This window comes from Grammomys surdaster, unplaced genomic scaffold (genome assembly GCF_004785775.1).
Source record: "Grammomys surdaster isolate TR1022 unplaced genomic scaffold, NIH_TR_1.0 125985, whole genome shotgun sequence".
In the NCBI taxonomy this organism is placed as follows: domain Eukaryota; kingdom Metazoa; phylum Chordata; class Mammalia; order Rodentia; family Muridae; genus Grammomys; species Grammomys surdaster.
The window spans coordinates 4,204,012-4,226,644 of record NW_021620801.1 but is presented as its reverse complement, the minus strand read 5'-3'; the positions used below and the strand labels follow the sequence as shown (position 1 = coordinate 4,226,644).

Sequence of the window (22,633 nt, the reverse complement as noted above, 5' to 3'; positions counted from 1 at the left end):
TTTTTTTTTTTTTTTCCGAGACAGGGTTTCTCTGTATAGCCCTGGCTGTCCTACAATAGCTAATTCTTGATGTGGTTTGTTAATTTGTCTACAGCAAAACAGCTGACATCATACAGTTTCTTAAAGTATATTCCATAAAACACTTCTTGTATAAGATCTTAACTGATGTTAAATGCTGTTATGGTTTGTGGTTTGAATGTGAAATATCCCCAACAGGATGACACTTGAGAAAGAGAGTCATGGGGGTAGAGGTGGGGTGGGGGTTCAGGCTTCAGTAGCCCAGACCTCCTTCCTGTTTATGCATTCCTAGTGATGGATGCTTTCCAGGCCTGCTTCCACATCTTCCTTACCATGACAAACTGTATGCCTCTGGAAATGTAGGTCAGAGGAAACCCTTTCTCCTTGAAACTGTTTTTGTAGGGGTATTTTATCACAGCAACAGAAAGTAACTAAGACAAATATAAGTCTTTTAGAAAGTGCTGAACTCAGCCAAACAGATCTATTCCATCAAACTTCTAAACACCTTGCATGGCCTTGGTATATTGTGACTAAGAGGGAATACAATATGAAGATATCGTATTATGCACTGTTTTTCAAACCTGTTTTTTCTTGTTTTAAAAGCTAATATTTGGGCCTGTGAGATAGCTTATCGGGTACAGGTACTTGCTGCTAGGCCTGACAATGGAAGTTTGAAACTGGGACCCACATGGTACAGGGAGAGAGCCAACTCCTTCAAGCTGCCCTCTACTCTCCACATCTGTGCACAAATCTGCCCACATACATGTACATACACAAAAAATAAATTACAATACAAAAAGTAAAAGCTATCATGAAAGCACTATTTATGTATTATCTCATTTGATACATTAAATACTTAGCAGGTATCTGATGGCTAATCTTGATTGTCACCTTGACCTCATCTGGAACAAACTAAAATCCAAAAATCCAGATCTTTAGGTGAAGAAAATACACCTTTAACTCGAATCTAGTCTGGGTCATACCTTTTGCTGGGAGTCTGTAGAAAGAAGAAAGCTTTTGTTCTTTGCCTGCTTGTCCTCACCTTACTGGCAAGTTCATTCCTTCAGGGCCATTAGAGCCTACTTCTTCAGGATTCCAGCATATACTGAAGCCTAGCTGAGACATCCAGCCTTGTGGACTGAGTGTGCAACTACTGGATTCTTGGACTTTCCATTCATAGTTAACTATTCTTAGATTAGCTAGACTGTAGCCTGTAAGTCACTCTAATAAATCCCCTTCAGATATAGATCTAGAGATATAGATACAGGTCTGTTCTATAAGTTCTGCTACTCTAGAGAATCCTGATTAATAGGTACTCTATTAACTTGACTTAGACATTAGAAAACTAAGTACCCAAGTTAGGTAACTCATTTATCCAAGATCACATAGTATATACTCAAGATCAGGTTAGAATACAGACCTGTGTGCCCTACTATAACCCCCCTCATAAATAATATGATAATATCTACTATTTTCGATAGAGAAAAAAGAAGGGTAGATTGGGAGCTTCTACCCTCTCTGTTGTAAGGGCACCTTGTACTTCATAATACAGCAAGGAATCTATGCATATTTACTATAAGCAGCTCATTGTGGACACACTGTAATGATTGTTGAGTAGCCCCAATTCAGGTGATGCTTCAAGAGGAATGTAAAACCCAGTTTCACACGGAAAGATGATAACAAAGGCAAACTGCAGAAAATAAAGAGAGAAGCACCATCATAAGACTCTCAAGGCAGAGCAGAGGGACAGGGCCTGCTCTGGAACACTAACTGCTTCCATTCCCGATCAACTTTGCTGGCTATAGACTCCAGGAGAGATACCTCTAGGAGTTCATCGGTGGTTTCTCAGACTGTGACTTTTCTACATCAAGTACATCTCAGAGATCCAACTCCTCATTGATTATTTGTGTTTGTGTTGATGGTCATCATGAACTATCATATTCCAGTTGTGTTTGAAGAAAATTCTTTGGTAACTGTGGTCCTGTATCCCACAGACTGGTCTGTAAATACTGTTGCTTGTACTGGCCCTTAGGGAACAGGATACAGGAAGATCCAAACCACTTCAAAATTGTCTATATAACTGCTAAAGCTTTTGAACTTCAATATGTAGTAGTTACAATATTCGTTTCTGTTTTTCTGTAATTTAATCAATTCTCTATAACTTCCTTTTCCCTGGCCTTCCAAACTACTTAAAATTACTCTTCAAAAATACAGATTAAAAATAATTCTTAAGACTTAGTAGTCTTAAGATTAATATGAATATAAAGAGAAAAATGTCAGCTTAATGTTTTATCTATTGATCACTGCTTTGTTTGGAGAAAAAGAAGATAGTAAACCACCTAAACAGAATATTCTGTAAAGCCTAAAAAAATCATATATGATATTATTCCTTTTTCTAATACCCTTTTCTCCCTCTCTCTCAACTCCCAGGATATCAAGTGGACTATATCATAAGAAAGTACAATAAACAACAAACAAATCTCTGAGAACAGAAGCTGATATCAAAGCAGAGTACTAACGTCAGATAAGAAAGCAAAACTACTTACAAGCATGAACTAAAATTATTATAGCAGAAATGTAAATGGGGGAAATTCACAGGGCCCTACCCCTAGACAAATAACAGGCAATTAAGGAATGAGAACAGGAAGAATAATCTATCTCCCAGGGAGAAGCCCATTAATGGTTATTCAATATCAAATGGTTAGCCTTTAAATCATATACACACAGAAACACTGAGCAGACTCAGCAGGTTGTAATTACAGATTTATGCATAGACATGTAACAACAACAAAGAAAATGAGGTGCTAGACTTAAAAGGAAGCAAGAACAAAGTATGGGAGGGGAGGGGAGGGGAGGTGTAGGAGGAGTCAGAGGAATAAAAGGGAATAGGGAGAAATGATGTAATTATATTTTAATAACAAAAATAGAATAAAATTACTATAACAGGAAACACCGTATCCCAAGTCATTCCTAGCCCTCAAATTCTAGATCTAGAAATAATCACATGGTCTTTTTTTCAAGCACTGATTTGTGAAGCATTTTCTTTTGCTCTTAAAGACTCATTTCATTTTTACTTATGTGTATATGTGTGTATATTTGTTGTTCAGCACATGTCTGTGCAAGTATCCTGCACAGACCGGAAGCTGAAGTTACAGGTGGTTGTGAGTCACCTGAAGTAGATGCTGGGAGTCGAATTCTGTGAGAGCAGTAAGCCTCTTAACCACTGAACCATCTCTCGAGCCCACCAGAATTTTTTTTTTTTAAACAAACACTGTTTCTTTTTTTTATCTATTTTTATTTTATTTATATAAGTACACAGTAGCTGTCTTCAGGCATACCAGAAGACGGTATCGGATTCTGTTACAGATGGTTGTGAGCCACCATGTGGTTGCTGGGATTTGAACTCAGGACCTCTTAAAGAACAGTCAGTGTTCTTAGCCACTGAGCCATCTCTCCAGCCCCCAGAATTTTTTTTAACAACTGGTTCAGAGAAATTTTTGCGTCCTTTGTCTATCATGAATAGGAAACCTCTACTACAATTCTAGCAAGCTTCTTTTGAGTCATTTCATGCGATGCACTAGACGCTTGGACTTTTCTCTTTTGCACTGTCACGATTATAGTATACTCTAATGATTTATATATTTAACATTACAAGTACTTCTTCACATTGCTAGTCCTCATTAAAACTAGCTTATAATGTTTGATTATAATTATATTTAATATTTAAAATCCAGTTATAAAGAGCTCATTTCTAATTCTCAGACCATGACAGAATAATACCATAACAGACATCTTTGAACTTTTTCATAAAGTCATAGAATTATGAAAAACGAGATGATGTTCTGCTTGGAAAGACTGCCTCTGAACTCCATGAAACTGACAGTCTGAGCTGAACTGAGCACAACTGTACTCAACTAAGCTGCACTGAACTGAACTGCTCCAAACTGAACTAAACTATTCTTTCTCCCTCCCTGCTCTTTAAACAGCCTCTTCTCTGTCTGTTCTGGAGAGAGTTGGGCATATCCTACCTCTGACTCACTCTGTCAAAACTTTCTCTGATTTGTCACTTTGCCCTCAATTAAATGTCACTGACTGGAATCAAAGGTGTGTACCAAATGAGTGTTTGCATTCCAGCCAGAGGGTCCAAAGATGTGTACTAACAGATTCTAGCTAGATCATATCTTTGAATGTGATCTCTTGTCAGAGCAGCCATGTGGCTGGATTAAAATCGCTCTACAAGAATTGATTCCTTCTGATAGGGGTATGGTTAGCAAAGGACTCAGATTCCTTTAATGTGAGATCCACCAGGAGTTTGACCATGCTCCAGTGAGTATATGGGTAATATAAATTGGGCTTCTTTGTTTCTTCTTCTTTTACTTTTGTAGGGGGAGAAGTCCCAAAGTGGGCAGGATTGGAAAGTGAGAGGGCTTGGGGTACAAGATGTGAACTTTCCAAAAACAAAATCAATACAAATATTATAACAAAATATAAGCCAAGTTTAGCCACAATTTTCCAGTTGAACAGTACAAGTGGAACCTTCTCAACTATCACTGGGAGCACAGATCACAACTTGGTAATGGGTCACACATCTTCTATGGACAATATGGTTTCTTTCTAAGCTGGAAGAAGTTAACATTTAGATCACTATTCAGAACTGCAAGTCCTACTAGACAAAATGAGAAGCAAGCTCAAAATCTAAAGAAGCAAATGACATAAAAGGCTAGTAAAAACAGTTACTTTGGGACAAGCACTCAGAATGCTTATAAACAGCTGTACAACTAATTACCCAGGAACTAATAAAGAAATAATAGCAAAATGGATAAGGCTAGGGGATAATACTTAATACTTCTATTACACATGAAACAGTTCTCAAATTGAAGTAAAGTATCACAGTATAAAAATAAAAACCAAAGAATGAAAGTGCAAACCTAATAAAACTTTTATCTTACCGTTCTAATTTGCTGTAGAGTGCACATAACACATTATACTTCTTCAACAGTCTTGACACAGCATTATCAACTTTGGTACTGGTATCAATTTCTTTTAATAAGTCAAAGAATTTATAGACACTACAAAACAGAAAAAGAGTGCATGAGTAGCTATCAAATTTTACTTTATTTCATTTTCAAAGCATGTGCACTTCAATTAAAAAGATTACCAGATCTACACTAGATCACTGTGTATTCTCTGGAAGGGCTGCACTGCCAGCTCTACACTAGGTCACTGTGTATTCTCTAGAAGGGCTGCACTTGTTTTGGGATTTTATTAGAAGCAACCCAGGCCCTAATATCTACCTATCCCTGACTATATCTAGTTAAAGTTAAGAAAACAAGAAAAGCAGGGGCATAAAATATATATATTTGTTTCTAAATATATATGTATGGGTTTTTTAATTAAAATTATTATCAACTGATATACAAAAGCCCCAAAATGTACATTATAGGGGAGTAACATGTGATGTTTCCATACATGTAAACACTGCATACCCAAGATAAACATACAAATCTTCTCAAACATTTATTGCTTGCGAAAAGCAAAAACATTTAAAATACATTCTTTCAGATTTCTGCAATACATTGTACTTAAATACTAAACAGTCATCTGTATCTGAATTTTTTTTCAAAACATACAGTTCATTTTAGTGTTTCCATTTTCATGTTTGAAAATTTGTTTTTACTTATTTACTCTTTGAACAAATAGATATCTTCTACCCCTAAGGCCTTCCAGTCTCCAACAAGGAAGGACAGGCTAACTTAATTGCACGCTGCCCCCATCCTTTCCCACATCAGGCTGCCCTCCTCATCTCTCTTGTACTGTACCTCTCTAAACTAAGTGCCTAAAACACCCTGCTTGGTCTGACACTGCATCCCAGACAGCCTGTGTCTGGCTGCCCAGCCCATGATAATGAGCCCCACCAAGTGAATGTCGACTTCACCTCGATCTGATAACTTTTCTTACTGCTTGGCATTTCCTTGTCATATACACACTAACACTCTTTGTGTTACCAAAAGTTTCATGATTGAATATTTAGAGAGAGAAAGTGAAAAACTGGCTAAAATTTTTAATTGTTAAACAACTTCTAGTAATTCTTTTATTGATTTCTATAAAAACTAATCTTCAATATACATATTTTCAATAGGGCAGTAAAGACGAACGTGATCAGACAGACCTCATGTATCTATTATCATCTTCTCCTCTTCCTCCTACTCTTGACACAAAGTCTCACTACATATTCCTGGCTGACCTAGAATTCACTATGCAGACCAGTCTGGCCTTGAACTCACAGAGATCAGCCTGCACTACACCATCACACTTCACTTCATACATAACTTTGTATATAAAACTGTACAAAAGCAGCCAAGTAGAACAAAGAATAGTCATTACAGCGATTATAGGTTGTCCAAAGCAAAGCCAGGTAAGATATAGCACATGTCTGCGGTCCCAGAACCTGGGAGTCTAAGAAAGATTACTTAAGGCCAGGAGTTTTCGATTCACCTGGGAAGTACAAGGTTACATCTCAAACCAAACAAACAAAAAGGTCTGAGATAGTCAGCAGGAGGTAAAAAACATGTGACAGAGAATATTAAAAAGTGTTCATGCCAAGAGGGTAAAGCAGTGTTGATAAGCTATGTGGAAAGCAAAGAAGGATGCAGGAATGGCAGAAGACAGCAGAGATCAAGATGCTGACTGGAAACGGCTTTGAACTTCCATCAGTACAGCTTAGGAAGTTAGTGAGAAATGCTAAAGTTAAGTTAAACATGAGGACTTTGGTCAAAGAATGAACTGTCATTCTCTCATGGGGCCTTTGGTTTACATTTATTTATTTATTTATTTATTTATTTATTTATTTATTTATTTCAAAAAAAAGAGAGAGAGGGTGGGAGAAAAGGAAGAAAAAGAGTTTATCATGTACATTTGTAGGATTCAGACACACAGAAATCACTTAGAGTAGTGCACATGCTTACAAAGAGTACACCAATACCTGTCTTGAGAGGACTGCACCCCATGGACACTAAATTCTTGTAACAAAGTTGTCTTTTTCTAGGGGTAATTTAAGAGAAGGGATGGGGAATCAGTGCCTGTGGTGTTAGAGCCATTGACTATTGTGAAGCCTGTATGCTATTTATATGCTTTGTTTATATACAAAGCCTTTGTTTTCATTTTATTTAAAGATAGTAAAAAAAAGTGCTATAAAATGTATAATGTATAATGTATAATGTATTTAATCTACTTAGTTTAACTAAAACATTAATTACACTGAATTACAGATTAACTCACTGAAGATATACATCTATTTACCAATCTGGTAAAATTATTTACTGCTGTATTTTGTAAATATGTTACAAAGGAAATAACATAAGTCCTGTGAGTTTGTTTAAGTGAAAATCTACAAATTACTAGAGAACAAATTAATATATGTTTAAAGCTTAAAAAAAATGTTAAGAAATGCCTGGGTCAAGTGTCAATCAATACTGAATTTATGGCAGCTTTTATGTAATTATGCAATTAAAACATCTACTATGCTAAAGTCTTTAACTTAAATAAATCTTACCTAAATTTAAAACAGCCTCCTTACATTTTAAAAGATTTTTAGTTTTTTACTTCTCAATCTCTGTGTATCTGTGTATTTGTGTTATGTGTACATGTGTGTGTCTTTGTATAGGTATGTGCTGGTGCCTATGAACACCAAGGACCAGGGTTAGGTTCCTAACACCCACAGGATGACTCACAGTACCTCTAACTCCAGTTCCAAGGGCTTGAAGGCACTGCACATGGTGGACTTACCTGTAGGTGAAACATAAAATAAAAAATAATAAATTCTTAACCTGCCCCCCCAATTAAGTAAGCTTTAACTAACCCCAGCAGAGAATTAAAATTCATTATTGGTCCCAAATCCCTTATATTAAATTTAATTTTAGCATTTCCACCAACATCTTAATGTGTATTAAAACGTTAGAAGCCCTTTTTAATTTCAGGACTTTTCCATCAGAGCTTTTACCTGGTTTCTATGCTTTTCTGTAGCTCAGTAAAAGTGAATGGCATCTCATCTAGGTCAACTGCTGCAATAAAGATGCAGATGCCCCAGAGTTCCTTCTTCTTTTGAATATATCCTTCCTAGGAATAAAAAGGTTCAAGTATTTTATTAAATCATCTGTACACTGGATACCATGTTGAAATTGAATTACATATGATTTTCTCATTAAATATAAAAGTATAATTTTAAATTCATATACTTGAAAATATTTAATTTTATATTAATATAAAAAACACTCAATTTTTATTATAAGGAAAAATTATGAGGAGGTTCAAAAAGTTAAATTACTATTTCCTTTGGAAACTTTGAGTAAGTTAGTTATTTGAAAGTTTGTTTTCTTAGTAGTCCAATATCATTGAAGCCACATTAAAAGATTCTAGAATTTTAAAGTTTTTTCCAGGAAAACAAAAGCTGACCTCCTTCTCAGAGTGTACCATATCTTTTGCTCTAACCCATCCATTTCTATTTCCCTTTTTTCAGTCAAGAATTTTCTGGCCCTGTGCAGTTTCTCAACTAACCCACTTGTCCAATGGATTACATGCACACCTTACTTTATCAGGCTTAAATGAAACTATGTTGAAACCCTTGACCACAGTCAAGCACACATTTAGTAACTGATGAGCAATGAGTAACACTGTAGGTAGACTATTTTTCAGTATGCTCCTCCCCAACAATATATGGCACACTCTCTCTGTTTTGTAGGTAATATCTGGATCATATTAAGATGGAATGAAGTGTCAGATTATCTATGGTCTAATAAGAAGGTAGAACTGTTTGCTGAAGGAACAGATGTAAGACACTTTACACATTTGTGTACATCTCATGTACCAAGTGGGGAATGAGAGCATCTAGATTATCAAATGATTGTGGATAATAAACAATTCACCATTGTCCAACTATAAACTTTTCCTTCTAATATAAACACTTTAAAATGTAACTATACATCCAAAATAGTTTAAATTAAAACAAATGACAATACTGATGATTAGTCAGGAAGAAGTGTAGTAAGACAACTGAACGTCAATGGTAAGTGGTAAAATGGCTATGATCATTTTGAAAAACAAGTTTGGATGGTTTTTATATATTTAAATATACACTTTCTATATCACTTAGAAATTCTATTCCCAATACTTATGCCCAGAAGAAATTAAAACACTACTAATGAACATAATCCCAAACTAGAAATCAACCAAATATAGAAACAGAACTAAATAGAAATAATCAAACTGGTAATTTTATAAACAAACTGTAATAGAATTATGCAGCTGATGCTGTCTAACAAAAAAGAAAAGGCCCTAGTAAATGTAGCAACACAGACAAGTAAAAATTATTACACTGAGAAAAAGTCACCAAAAAAAGAAAAAGCTAGACACAAAATAGTAGCACAGATTCTGTCCACACAGTTCCAGAGGAGGTAAAAACACATATTGAATGTCAGAAACTAGGTAAGCAGCACCCAAATCATCAGGTGATGTGCTGGGGAATGACTACGAAGATGGTAAGAGAACCTTCTGGTGTGGTCGGAAAGCTTTAATCCTTGCTGGTGGTCATTATATGGGAATATATCTCCATCAACTTTTTGAACTACATACTTAAAGTGATACAGCTTGATATGTGTGTATATGTATACATATATGTATAGTGATTCAGCATTACAATAACCATTATATAGTCTCAGAAAATAAAAAACATCAACTTTTGCCTAAGTTTTTAACTTTTTGAGATTATAGTATAATTACATCATTCCCCCTTCTCCTTCCAACCCATTCCATGTACCCTCATCCCTGCTCTTTCAAATTCATGGTCTCTTTTTCATTAACTGTTGCTGCAAATGTGTATTTGTATGTCTACATGTGTTCCTAAATACATACCTCCTCATTTTGTACTTTACTTGTAAGTGCATTATTAAGACATGACTCTGTGGTACTGGATAACCAATTGGTCTGTTCTTCCCTGGAGAGACTACTTGGCCTGCCTTAGCATTCCTTAGTTGCCTGTAGATTTGATGTAGGATTCAGGTCCTGTGAGCTTTTCCCTTCCATGTCATATATCGATTGGTGTCCTCCTTGTTGCCAATGTTTCTTAACTTTTGGAATTTTTAAGTGTACTTACCACATTTCCTGTTTGCTTCTTTGCCCCTAACCACAGACCCCTGTTGAACATAACTGTCCTCACTATACATAACTGTCCTGCCTATAACTACTACAGTCTTTTCTAAGAAAACTCTCACACTCTAAGTAACTAAAGATGACAAAATTTACTATATTGTTTAACATTTTTAAACACCAGAAAAAGGGTTTTATGTTATGCTGGAAGTTGAAACCCAGGTGCCTCACACATACTAGGCAAATAAACTATAACACTGAACTACATCTCCTTCCCTAAAAGCCTCAAATTGTATTAGAATAAAGTCCTACAACCGAACTATACCCTGTCTGCTTTTTGCATATTCTCTCTCTCTCTCTCTCTCTCTCTCTCTCTCTCTCTCTCTCTCTCTCTCTCTCTCTCTCTCTCTCTCTCCCTCTCTCTCTCCTTCCCTCTCTCCCTCCCTCTCTGCCCCTTTCCTCCCTTCCTCCCTCCCTCCCCCTCCCTCTGTGTGTGTTTGTGTGTGTGTGTGTAAGTTAGAAGCTACTTTGACCTATATTACTCAAGTGCTCTCCACTCACCTTTTTGCACAGGATCTCTTACTGAACCTAAGCTTGCAGCTTCAGCTAGACTGGCTAGTCATGGAGCCCCACAGTTGGCCTGTCTCTGCTGCTGCCCTCTCCCAGCATGGGGATTAGAGTTTCTTGCTTGAGTATGGCTAATCTGAACTTGGGTCTTCATGTACACATAGTAAGCATTTTATCCACTGACTCATCCCAACCTTTCATTTTCTCAAAGGTGTATTTCAAAGAATAGAAGTGTTTAAACTTTAACTTAATATGTTTTTTTTTTATTTTACGACTCATTTTTTAGTGATGATATCTATAAAACTTATCTCTAACACAGTTTCACAATGATTTCTTATATGTCCTGCTCTAGAATTATTTGTCTAGGGTTCATGTCAACTAATTTTTCTAAGTACTATGAGACAAAAAATTAATTCTTTTAATTCATATTTATTGGCAATGTACATCCTGCTGGTAAAGGTTTGAGTACAACTTGGCAGAAGCTGGCCTCTCCTTTTACCATGTAGGTTCCAGGAATCCAACTCCAGTTGTCAAGCTTGGCCACAAGCACCTTTACCCACTGAGCCGTCTCTCAAACCCCGTAAATGAAGTTTGACAACTAGATATCCAGTTGCTCCAGCTTCATTTATTGAAAAGAATAGCCTTGCTCTACCGATTTACTGTTGCACCTCTCTAGAAAATGAACTGACAACACATGTGGTCTCTTTCCAGCTTCTCTACTCTACCACACTGGTCTACATACCACTTGTCTTTTCACCAACACTACAATATCTCGATTACTATAGCTTTAAAAGTTCTGGACATTTTTAAATGAGTATGAGTCAAGACTTTTCTATCAACTTCCCTGGAAATGCTATACTTTTAACTCATAGTTTTAATTTCTATTTTAATTCTATGACTGAAGAGTCACGCTATCTACATTTTTTTCCTTCGCGCTATCACTGTGAGCCCATTTTTCTTAGCTTTTAAAGTCCTCTAACATCCTTGTGCTCTTTTCTGTCTCTCTGTGTTTAACTCCAACCCATTGCTACCCTTCTTTTAGTAAGAACCCAGCCCACTCCACAAGCCCTGCCATCATCTTCAAACAGAGAGTCCCTGTCTCATGCTATTTTGTAGCACAGTGACTCTGGGAAGCTCCAGGATTTATTTCCAATCCAATTTACAACTAAATCGAAAACAGGCTTGTTTTTGTTTATTTGTTTTGCTGTAATTTCATAAATCTTTTTATAAAGAACTTGTAAATAAAATTTTTTTTTCTTAAAAATTATAAAAGGAAGGCTGGAAGGATAGATCAGAGTCCAAAGTGTACATTACTTTGTCAGAGAATTCAAAATCGGTTCCTGGCACCTCATCAGGTGGCTCACAACTGTTGATCTGACTGGCACCTCTGACCTCCAGCTTGCATGAGCACCTGCACTCCTGTGCACATACACACAAGTATACGTCATTTTTAAAAAGCTTAAAAATTATTGAAGGGGACCCAGAACAGCACTTAAAAATTATTAAAACAAAAGTAACTATTTCTCAGTGAACACAATCACACACAAAAGATAAAACTTGTGGAGGAAATAGATAAACACTTTGCGAAACTAAAAAAAAAAAGGGGGGGTATTTTGAGATATTTGGTTATACAGCTAAAGAATTCACCCAGTAAAAATAACTGGGGAGCTGGGTCAAGATCCTTGTAACAGATGTTCTAATAGATACTTACACATCCCCAAACAGTGGCAATCACCTCAATATCGTAAAACAGAATAGCTAAACAATGCTATGGGTGAATTATGGGATCACACAAGATCCTAAGGCATTTTTAAAGAATAGTACAAGCACATGGAAAATGCCCAAAGTCCAATATTTAGGTGGAAGAAGAAAAACTACAAAATTGTTTGTATTTCTTGATTCCGATTTTGTAAAAACAAACAAAATAGTAAGGAAAGGAATACAATATCTCTAAAGTGAGTTCTTATCTCTACAGCTACTAGAATCATAATCAGTTTTAATTTTCTTCATTAATTCAAGATACATAGTCTTTATTAAAATCAACTGCAACATAGAAGATGCAACAGTAAAAAGTGCTAGATTTATGAAAAACAGGATAGAAAAATTAGAAATATTATAAAATTATGAAAATAGCAAAACTTCAATTAACAATTTAAATCAAAATATACAGTCATCACTTTACATAACTATCTATTATGTGATTTAGTGTTCCTCTGAACCACTCTAAAGTCAACCCCAAATTAGTGACAATTTATTTGAGCTTGCTTTTTGACAATGTTCTCACTTATGAAAGAGCTCCACCAAGTGGTGACAGTAAGTATCTTGAAAACAAAACTGCAGTCTGAAAAACTTAACAACTGAAGCTAGCTGAACATGAATCTAAACTGTAATTTTCCAAGGTAAAAAAGTCTTACGAGATTGGCAGCAGGAAAAGGCTGTCATCCAAAGCTGACAGTCTGACGTTTATATCCAGAACTCATGTGTGCCACAACATGAGTGTGGAAGTTGTCCTCTGACCTCCACATTCATGTTATCCCACATGTGCCCCTTCACACACACAGTAAGTAAGATGTAATGAAAATAAAATACTAGCAACTGGAAATATGTACTCTTCCAGTCAAAAATAGCAAGGCTGCATTAAACATTAGGTGTGCAACAGAAAGTCTTGAAACAGAAGAGCTACTTCTTTCTATGCTTGGATTTTTTCTTCATCTAGGCTTTATATATGAACAATAGAAACAGGACATTAATATGTCAGGAAACCCCATCCTACTTGTACAGCCTGACCTGGTAGCAGTCAGTATTAAAGATGCTCTTGGATATGTACAGAAGATGCAAGAGTGGCAGTCACAAAGGAAGGTAAAGGCTAACCTGCTTGACTCAACCACAGGTTTTGTTTGTTTGTTTGTTTGTTTGTTTGTTTGTTTTTTGAGACAGGATTTTTCTGTGTAGCCCTGGCCATCCTAGAACTTGCTCTGTAGAGCAGACCGACTTCCAACTCAAGAAATTGGCCTGTCTCTGCCTCCTGAATTCTGGGATCAAAGGTGTGCACCACCACACTCAGCCAACGGCAGTTTTTGTTTTTGTGTTTTTAAATGTATTTATCTTAATCTTAGTTTATGTATATTGGTATTTTGACTGTAAGGATGTCTGTGTGAGGGCATTGGATCCCCTGGGACAGGAGTTATAGACAGTTATGAGCTGCCATGTGGGTGCTGGGAACTGATTCATGCTCTTCTGGAAGAGCAGCCAGTGCTCTTAACCACTGTGCCATCTCTCCAACCCGCCAATCGGTTTTAATAAGACATGATGGGGTAAAAACCAGATGAATTAACCATCTAGTTACATAATAGATTTGAATGTGGAGTTAATTCTACTACAAGGAAAACATGGACCTGGCAAGTTCAGGTTACCTGACCCTATGCCCAAAAGATGAACAACCAAGATTCCTTCCTTAAAGATTGGACGCAGATCTCAATGTTACAGCTCTTCCTTGGACTGTGTCTGACTTGCATGCTCATTTTTACATCTATCTCAACAAATTTATAAGTATCTTGAAGACAGAAAATTCTAATTTCTGTTATACTCTCCAGAGTCTAGTACACTATCGAGCACTAAAATGACACTAAATGCATATATTTTAAAGCTGTAGTAACATCTATGCCTTAATATGGAATATAGTAGCTTTCAGATTTTCTTTTTTATTTTTCCTTAACATGATCAGAAAAGCAAGTAGCAACAGAATCACCCAAGAAAAAGTCTGTTGATTCTACCCTGGTTTCTTCGGATCCCATCCACATTCTAATAACAAATTAATTGTATCAACCAAATAATTCAAAGGCCTCATTTTCTATACAGGGAACATAACTGGCCTAGAATTTAGCTCCTAACATTCACTAATGATTTTAAAAAATATATCTAGCAAAATTAAGAGGCACTTCCTCGACATTACAAAGTCCCCTTCAATTACTGGAGGTCAGGCCTCTATCCCCGCCTTCGAAAGATTAGAATCGCCACAGCCCTTCTATACTTAGAGAAGGGAGGAGATATCAGGAGCAGCCCTGCTTATACACTGAAGGCCTAAAATCAGCCATAGGTCTAAAATCAGCAATAGTCCTGTCATACATGTATACTAACACCAAGTCTTGGGTCTCTGTGGAAAAACATTGAAACAGATGGCTATAAGCTATTGTAAACAGGCAGCTTTTGTAGAAATTTACCAGCCTGAGTAGTCATAGACCTTGTAAATAGGTAGCCTTGGCAGATAATACCAACTTAGATAAGGACAAGTGAATCGTAGGTAGAGTCATAGTGACCTGTCCCCTGAACCTTCACCCAGCCGATACCCTGTTCTGAAAGATATCTGTATTCCCCCTGAACACTCACACTCCAGTGTCATCCCCTTCCCCACGTCCTGCCTTTTTGTGTTTATAACCCCTGTGTGAATGAGTAAAAATTACGATTTGAAAAAAATAAATTATTAAAAAGAAAAAAAAAGAGGTACTTCCTCAACTTAATAAAGACTATCCACAGAATACCAGCTGTTAAGTCAATAATGACCAAGCTACAATCCATAGAACTACAGAGGTTGGGTACAGAGTAAGGGATTAAGGGGACATGGATAGACCTCCCTAGGAAAGGGAAAGATGATAGTTATAGGGGGAAGGACCAAGAGGATCAAATGTAGAAGGGGATGAAGGAAGGAATATGGAGAGAAACAACCAAAATTAAAGGCTATTTGAGAGATAGTATAGAAGCCTAATACAGTAGAAGCTCCCTAAAATACATACATATACAAAAGAGATTTAAATAAAATCACCAAGAAATGGAGGAGACAGAGCCCCAACTAGACATCTCCTGTCACCAAATGAAACTTTCAGTGCTAAGACTGGGTTACATCTAATTGAGCTGTTGGCCAAAGGAGTCCTATAGGAACCCCCAAACAACCCAGACTGTTGCCAAGACTATAGGCTTGTCTCCACAAACTGACAGCAAGGCCCCATTGCTGAAGATAAAACCCACACAACTCACTGAACATGGCAAAGTTGAGTTGGTGCCTACATAATGCCTTCATCCCTACATTCTATTATCTTTGGTACAGAAAGGTACTCTGCACACAACCAAAAGAGAGATGTAAACACCCACTCAGCTTCAAACGGTTTGATCTACAATGGTGTCCTACATGCAAGATCTGCTAAGGCAATAGTGGCACAATGTTTGTGGAAGTAACCACCAATATCTGATCTGACTGAAAGCCCACTCCACAAGATGGAACCTATGTCCAACATTGCTTGGATGACTGAACCTGAGATTAGATAGCCCTGGCACCAAGGGTAAAACCAAATATTACTATTCTACTAAAAGAGTATAGCAATGAAACAAAACTACTAATGACATTCTGCTATACTTATAGATCAGTGCCCTGCTCAGCCATTTTCAGAGAATTTTTCTCTTACAGCAGATGAGAAAAAATACAAAGACCGACAGCCAGACATGATGCAGAAAGTAAAGGACCTTGGAACACTCCAAGGGAATGTCCTAAATGGAAGTTCCCATCAATCTCTCCCCTCAGGGATCATGGGACCCCACAGAAGAGGAGGCAGAAAAAGTGTATGAGCCAGATGAAAACAGTACCTTCTAAATCAACACGATCAAAGTTCATATGAACTCACAGAGTAAGGCAGCATGCACAAACTCCACACCAGGCCCTCTGTGTATATTTTATAGTTTCCTCTTCAGTATTTTTATTGAATTCCTGAGTGAATGAACGAGTGGGTCTCTGATTCTTGTGCCTGCTCAGGCTATGTGCCCTAGAGCTGAAAGGAACAGAGAATACATGTCCCTATCCCTAACCCAGAAGCAATATGCGACTGATATCTACTTGCAAATGTAAATGTAGTTTCCTCTAAGGGACTCTCACTGGGGGACACAAACTACTCTCAAAGGTAGGCTGCATGCCCAGCAGTAAGTGCCAACAGAAAAGGACTCAGTAGTCACTGGAGGTTCCTTGTCTCATAACATCATGCCAGGGCTTTTCTATTTCTTTTCTTTTAAATCTTATTATTTTATTTCATTTATATTTTTCTCTTGTTTTACCTCGCGCGCACACGTGCGCGCGCGCGTGTGTGTGTATGTGTGTGTGTGTGTATATGTGTGTCTGTGTGTATATGTGTGTGTGTGTGTGTGTACTATGGCTCCCAGTTTAGTGTTTTTTATGGAGTTCTCATGCCTTCTCTTGTACTCTTTTCCTTCTGTTTGTTTGTTTTGTCCAATTCTGATGTTCTAGTTTTTGTTTTATTTTGTTATTATCCCTTAGAAGCCTGTTTGTTTTTTTCATGAGAAAGGAAAGGGGTGGGTCCAGATAGGAAGGGAGGTGGAGAGGAACTGGGAGGAGAGAGGGAGGGGAAACCTTAATCAGGATATATTATTTGAAGGGGAAAAAAATCTATTTTCAATAAAAAGGAGAGAAAAGAATCTTCACAGAAAATCTATAGCTAATATCATACTTATTGATGAGAAAGTAGAAACACGGTATCAGTCTTATCCTTTACCACACACTGACATCATTCAGAATTCCAGAATAATGCAATAAAACAAAAAGAAAAAATAAAAGTTGTTTGGACTGAGAAGAAACAAAAATGCCTTTGTTTAAAATTATTCAATCATTTCTACAGAAATCCCAAAGACTCAACAGACTATGAGTTCTAGTAGACTGTGAGTTTAGTAGACTAAATGTTAAAACAAGGATACAGAAGACGAGGTTAGGGCACAAAACCCAATCGCTTTGATATATCCCAACAAATAGCAATTTTTTAAGAACAAAATTAAGCAGGATGAGGTGCACATGCCTTTAATTCTTGATTTTTGTGAGTTTGCATCCACCCTGGCCTACACAGTGAGCTCCAGGCCAGTCAGAAATACATAGTGAAACCCTGTCTTAAAAAAAAAAAAAAAAAAAAAGGCTGGGTAGTGGTGGTGCACGCCTTTAATCCCAGCACTTGGGAGGCAGAGGCAGGCGGATTTCTGAGTTCGAGGACAGCCTGGTCTACAGAGTGAGTTCCAGGACAGCCAGGGCTACACAGAGAAACCCTGTCTCAAAAAAACCAAAAAGAAAGGAAGGAAGGGAGGGAGGGAGGGAGGGAGGGAGGGAGAAAAATATATAATTACATGAGCATCTAAAATGGAATAGTTACACATAAAGCTAATAAAGTCTATACAAAATCAACCTGAGGGAAACCATAAAACTCTAATTAAAAAATAAAAGACCTAAATAATCAAGAAGACCTATAAATTCAATAAAATGATTCTAAAATTAACAAGGCATTATAGTTTGGATTGAAATGTCCCCAAAATGTTCAAGACTTGGTCCTCAATGTAGCAATGTTCAGAGGCAGATAACAGAGATAATCCATCAATGGGCTCATAACTGAATGGTCCATCAAGAAGCGGTGGAAACTGCTGGAGCTGCATCTAGCTGACAGAAACCGTCATTGAAGGCACTCCACTCAAGGGTATAGTTCTTGCCCCTGGCCCTTTTCTTTCACTTTCTCTATTTCTTAGTCAGCATAAGAAGTGCAGTTGTGCTCTACTGAACACTCTGAGCCATGTTTGGTCTTGGCTCAGCTGGAAGTGATGGAGCAAGTTATCAAAGACTGAAGCCTCTGAAATTATAAACCAAAATAGACATTTCCACCTTTTAGATGATCTTCTCATACATTTTATCTCAGTGGCAGAAAGCTGACTATCACATAAGGAAAGGCATTAGACCCAAACTAGCCCACACGATACTGAAGGACAACTAAACTAAAATAGAATTAGCACCTAAGACTTATGACAAGGTTCAACAGTAAAGATACAGGGCACTGGAAAAGGAAAAATGGAGAGTGTGGTAGTTTAAATAAGAACGGGCAAATAAGGGGCTGAAGATCTGGCTTGGAGGTTAAGAGCACTGGATGCTCTTCCTGAGGACACAGGTTCGATTCCCAGCACCCACATGGCAGTTCACAACTGTTTCCAACTCCAGTTCTAGGCCACCTGGCCCCTCATATATATGCAGGGAACACACCAAGCACATTTGGGAAGAAGAAAAAGAATGCCCCCACTAGGCTTCTCTATTTGAAACTTAGTCATCAGGGAGTGGCATTACTTGAGAAAGACTACCAGGTGTGCCCTTGTTGGAGGAAGTGTGTGGAGGTGGGAGCTGCCATAGTCATAGTGTGTCTTAAGAGCAATAGAAGAGTGACTAAAACAGAAGTTGGTACCATGAGTGGGGTATTGCTGTGACAGACCTGACCATGCTGATTGTTGGAGCAGTATAGAAGACTTCAGGATTGGGGACTAGAAAAGTAATTGAATGCATTAAGCAGGGCTTAATGAGCCATCCAATTAAGAGCTTGGAAGACAGTGGTGCTAAGGACTGTAGGGACCCAGTTCAAGATGTTTCAAAGGGAAATAATATTAGTAAGTGACCTAGAGACCATTCTTCCATAATTTTGAAGAAGACTGTGACTGCTTTCATTATTCAAAAAAGCTGCCTGATGCTAAACTGGGTTAATGATGTTGGCAGTAATTTCAAGATAGCTTAGTACTGACCCTGTCACTTGGTCATTCATGATCACTCTTATGCAGATTTATAATGAAAAAGATCAAGCTGAGCAAGAAAAAAATAGAAAATTTATAGCTTGAGGAGAAAAGGGAATCATCAGGAAATGAAATGTTAGAGCCAAGTCCAGTGCTCAAGGAGATAAAAAAGTTTAAAGAATAGCCTGATGATAAATGGAATAATGAAAACGTTAACATCAGGGAAAGAGACCAACCAGCTAAGCTTTCAAACTGTGAAAAGGAATTAAAAGAAAAAGCTTAAGAAGTGAAGGAATTCATCAACAACAGAAGGGAATACAGATGTAACTAAATGAGGGGCTATGTTCCAAGCCCAGAAGCAGCAGAACTTGACAGCTCCAGCCATGTGGTTCTGACTTCCGAGTCAAGAGTACAAGAAAGGGGTGGTGGAATCTCCCTCAGCAGCTAAGGAAAGCCACTGAGGCTAGGTGTGTACCAGGAGTGAGTGTCCCTGTATGGAAGCATAGAGAGGCAATTGCTTGAAGTTGTGAAGGTAAAGACTGGATTACACTAGAACTCCCAAGATGTTGAAAATGCCAAGTTGTGGGACACCTGCCTAGGAGACCTAGATACAGGGCATGTAATCAGTCCAAGTGAAAGAAGCATGTTGCAGTCAACAAACCTGAAAGTTGTTGGAGATGTAGAGCACTTTGACATCAGATGTGCAGATACAGAACTTGGAGACTGCCCATGTTTTTTGTTCCTTTGGTCCAGTATTTTCTTACTACCCTCGCTTTCTTCCCTTTTGTAATGGTAATGCATATTCTGTGCCACTGTATGTTGAAAGTATGAGATATGATTTTTTATTTTGATTTTACAGAGGTTACAAAATTTTCCTTGAGTCTCAGAAAAGACTTTGAACTCTGGACTTTTAAACAGTGATAATACTGTTTTGAAGTTGGACCGAATGCATTTTTTTTATTTTGCATTATGATATAGCTACAAGCCTATGGGTCCTAGGGAATAGAATGTGGTAGTTTGAATAAGAATGCCCCCCAACATGGGGCTGGAGAGATGGCTCAGTGGTTAAGAGCGCCGACTGCTCTTCCAGAGGTCCTCAGTTCAATTCTCAGCAACCACATGGTGGCTCACAACCATCTGCAATGGGATCCATGCCCTCTTCTGGTGTGTCTGAAGACAGCTACAGTGTACTCATATACATAAAATAATAAATAAATCTTTAAAAAAAAGAATGCCTCCCATAGACTCCTATATTTAAATGTTTAGTCATCTGGGAATAGTACTACTTGAGAAGGTTAGTAAGTGTGGCCTTGAGGTTTCAGAAGCTCAAGCCAGGCCCAGTATCTGTCTCTGTCTGTCTATCTGTCTCTGTCTCTGTCTCTATTTCTATCTCTTTTGCCTGTGTGTTTGATACAGAACTCTCCATTACTTCTCCAGCACTATGTCTGCCCACATGCTACCATACTCTCCACCATGATGTAACAGACTAAACTTCTGAAACTGTAACTAACCCCCAATTAAATGTTTTAAGAGTTGCCATGGTCATTGTATCTCTTCACAGTAATAAAAGAGAGCTGAGACATAAAGAGACAGTAGAGAATAGAGAGACCAGAAATGGAGATACACAACTGCAACCTAGTATAATAGTCTTTGATAAAGGAGTAAAACACAATACTATGGAAAGATACCTTTCCAGCAAACAGTGCTAGCAAAGCAATTACACATCTTCACACAAAAAGAAAAAGATGTTATAGACTCAACCCTTCCATACCACACAAAATTAATTAAAAATGGGTCAGAACATGAGAAGGAAAATGTAAAGTAACAAGGCTAGAGATCCAGCACAGTGCTAGTGGAGTGGTTTCCCAGAGTGCACAGAACTTTGGGTTCAATCTCCAATAAAACACACAAACACACACACACGAGAGAGAGAGAGAGAGAGAGAGAGAGAGAGAGAGAGAGAGAGAGAGATAGTTGTTCTTTGGTTCAACACTGAAATTACAAACTTTGGTCCTGTAAATTCGCTGTCAAGAGAATAAAAACATAAGCCACAAACTTGGGGTAAATATTTGTAAACAACATAGCTGATAAAAGAACTGTTATCCAAAAAAATGCAAAGAATGCTTTAATTTCAATAATAAAACAAATAACTATTAAAATAGGAGAAAGATCTGAATAAGCATCATATCAAAAAGGCTATACAAATGGTAAATAAATCACTTAACATATATGCTATTAGGATGTTCAAACAAGAAATTACTTCACATTTATTAGAATGGAAAAAGAAAATGCATAACACTGACAACACAAAATGCTGGCAATAATGTCCAGTAATTGACTAACAGGCTTAGAAATGTAAAATGATTAAGCCATTTGAAAATCAGTTTGGCCGGGCGGTGGTGGCGCACGTCTTTAATCCTAGCACTTGGGAGGCAGAGGCAGGCGGATTTCTGAGTTCGAGGCCAGCCTGGTCTACAGAGTGAGTTCCAGGACAGCCTGGGCTACATAGAGAAACCCTGTCTTGAAAAACAAAAAAACAAAACAAACAAAAAAAAACCAACAACAAAAAAAAAAGAAAATCAGTTTGTCAGTTTCTTACAAAGCTAAACATATTCTTACCACATGATACAGCAACTAGTCCTTGGTATTTGTCTTAGTTGGAAATCCTACGGTTATAATAAACACCATGACCTTAAACAACTTGGGGAGAAAAGGGTTTTTTTCAACTTACAACTGTCAGGTCACATTCCACTGCTGAGGGAAATCAGGGCAGAAGCCAAAACAGGGCAGGAAACTGTGGAGGTAAGCAGCCTTGGAAACGTCTTGCTCTTTTCGGCCTGTTCTATTACAGCACTCTGGAGCACCAGCCAAATGGTAGTGCTGTCCACCTTGAGCTGGGCCCTCCCACATCAATTATTAATCAAGAAAATATACCACAGACTTTCCTACAGATTAATCTGGTAGCAACATTTTCTCAAGATTCTATCTTTCAAAATAACTCTAGCTTGGGTCAAGGTGAAATAAAAACTAGCCAGCACAGTCTTTATTACAAGGAACTGAGCGTCTCTCTCTGCCTCTGTCTCTCTATCTCTTTCTTTCTCTTATAGACACACACACACGTACACACACAATCTGCACTCTGCACAAGCTTGATATGGTAGCACAAGCTATAACCCCTGGCAGTCAGAAGACTGGGACCAGAGAATCAGGAGTTAAGACCAGCTTAGGCTGCACAGTAAGTGTGAAGCCAGCCTAGGCAACTTATCAAGATCTTGTCTTGAGACAAATGTCTGAGAGCTTCGAAGATGGCTCAGCAACTGAAGTAGCT

At 37.7% G+C, this 22,633-nt stretch overlaps 1 protein-coding gene across 1 annotated transcript in view; it reads right to left on the bottom strand.

The window, feature by feature from the left end:
- Rb1 (RB transcriptional corepressor 1) overlaps nt 1-22,633 on the bottom strand; it is a 136,368-nt gene that overhangs the window by 98,307 nt on the left and 15,428 nt on the right. Inside the window, exons 3-4 of the mRNA XM_028754220.1 lie at nt 8,018-8,133; nt 4,968-5,087 (exon numbers count right to left, since the gene is read on the bottom strand). Of these exons, the coding sequence (XP_028610053.1) occupies nt 4,968-5,087; nt 8,018-8,133 (236 nt within the window). The remainder of the gene's footprint in view (nt 1-4,967; nt 5,088-8,017; nt 8,134-22,633) is intronic.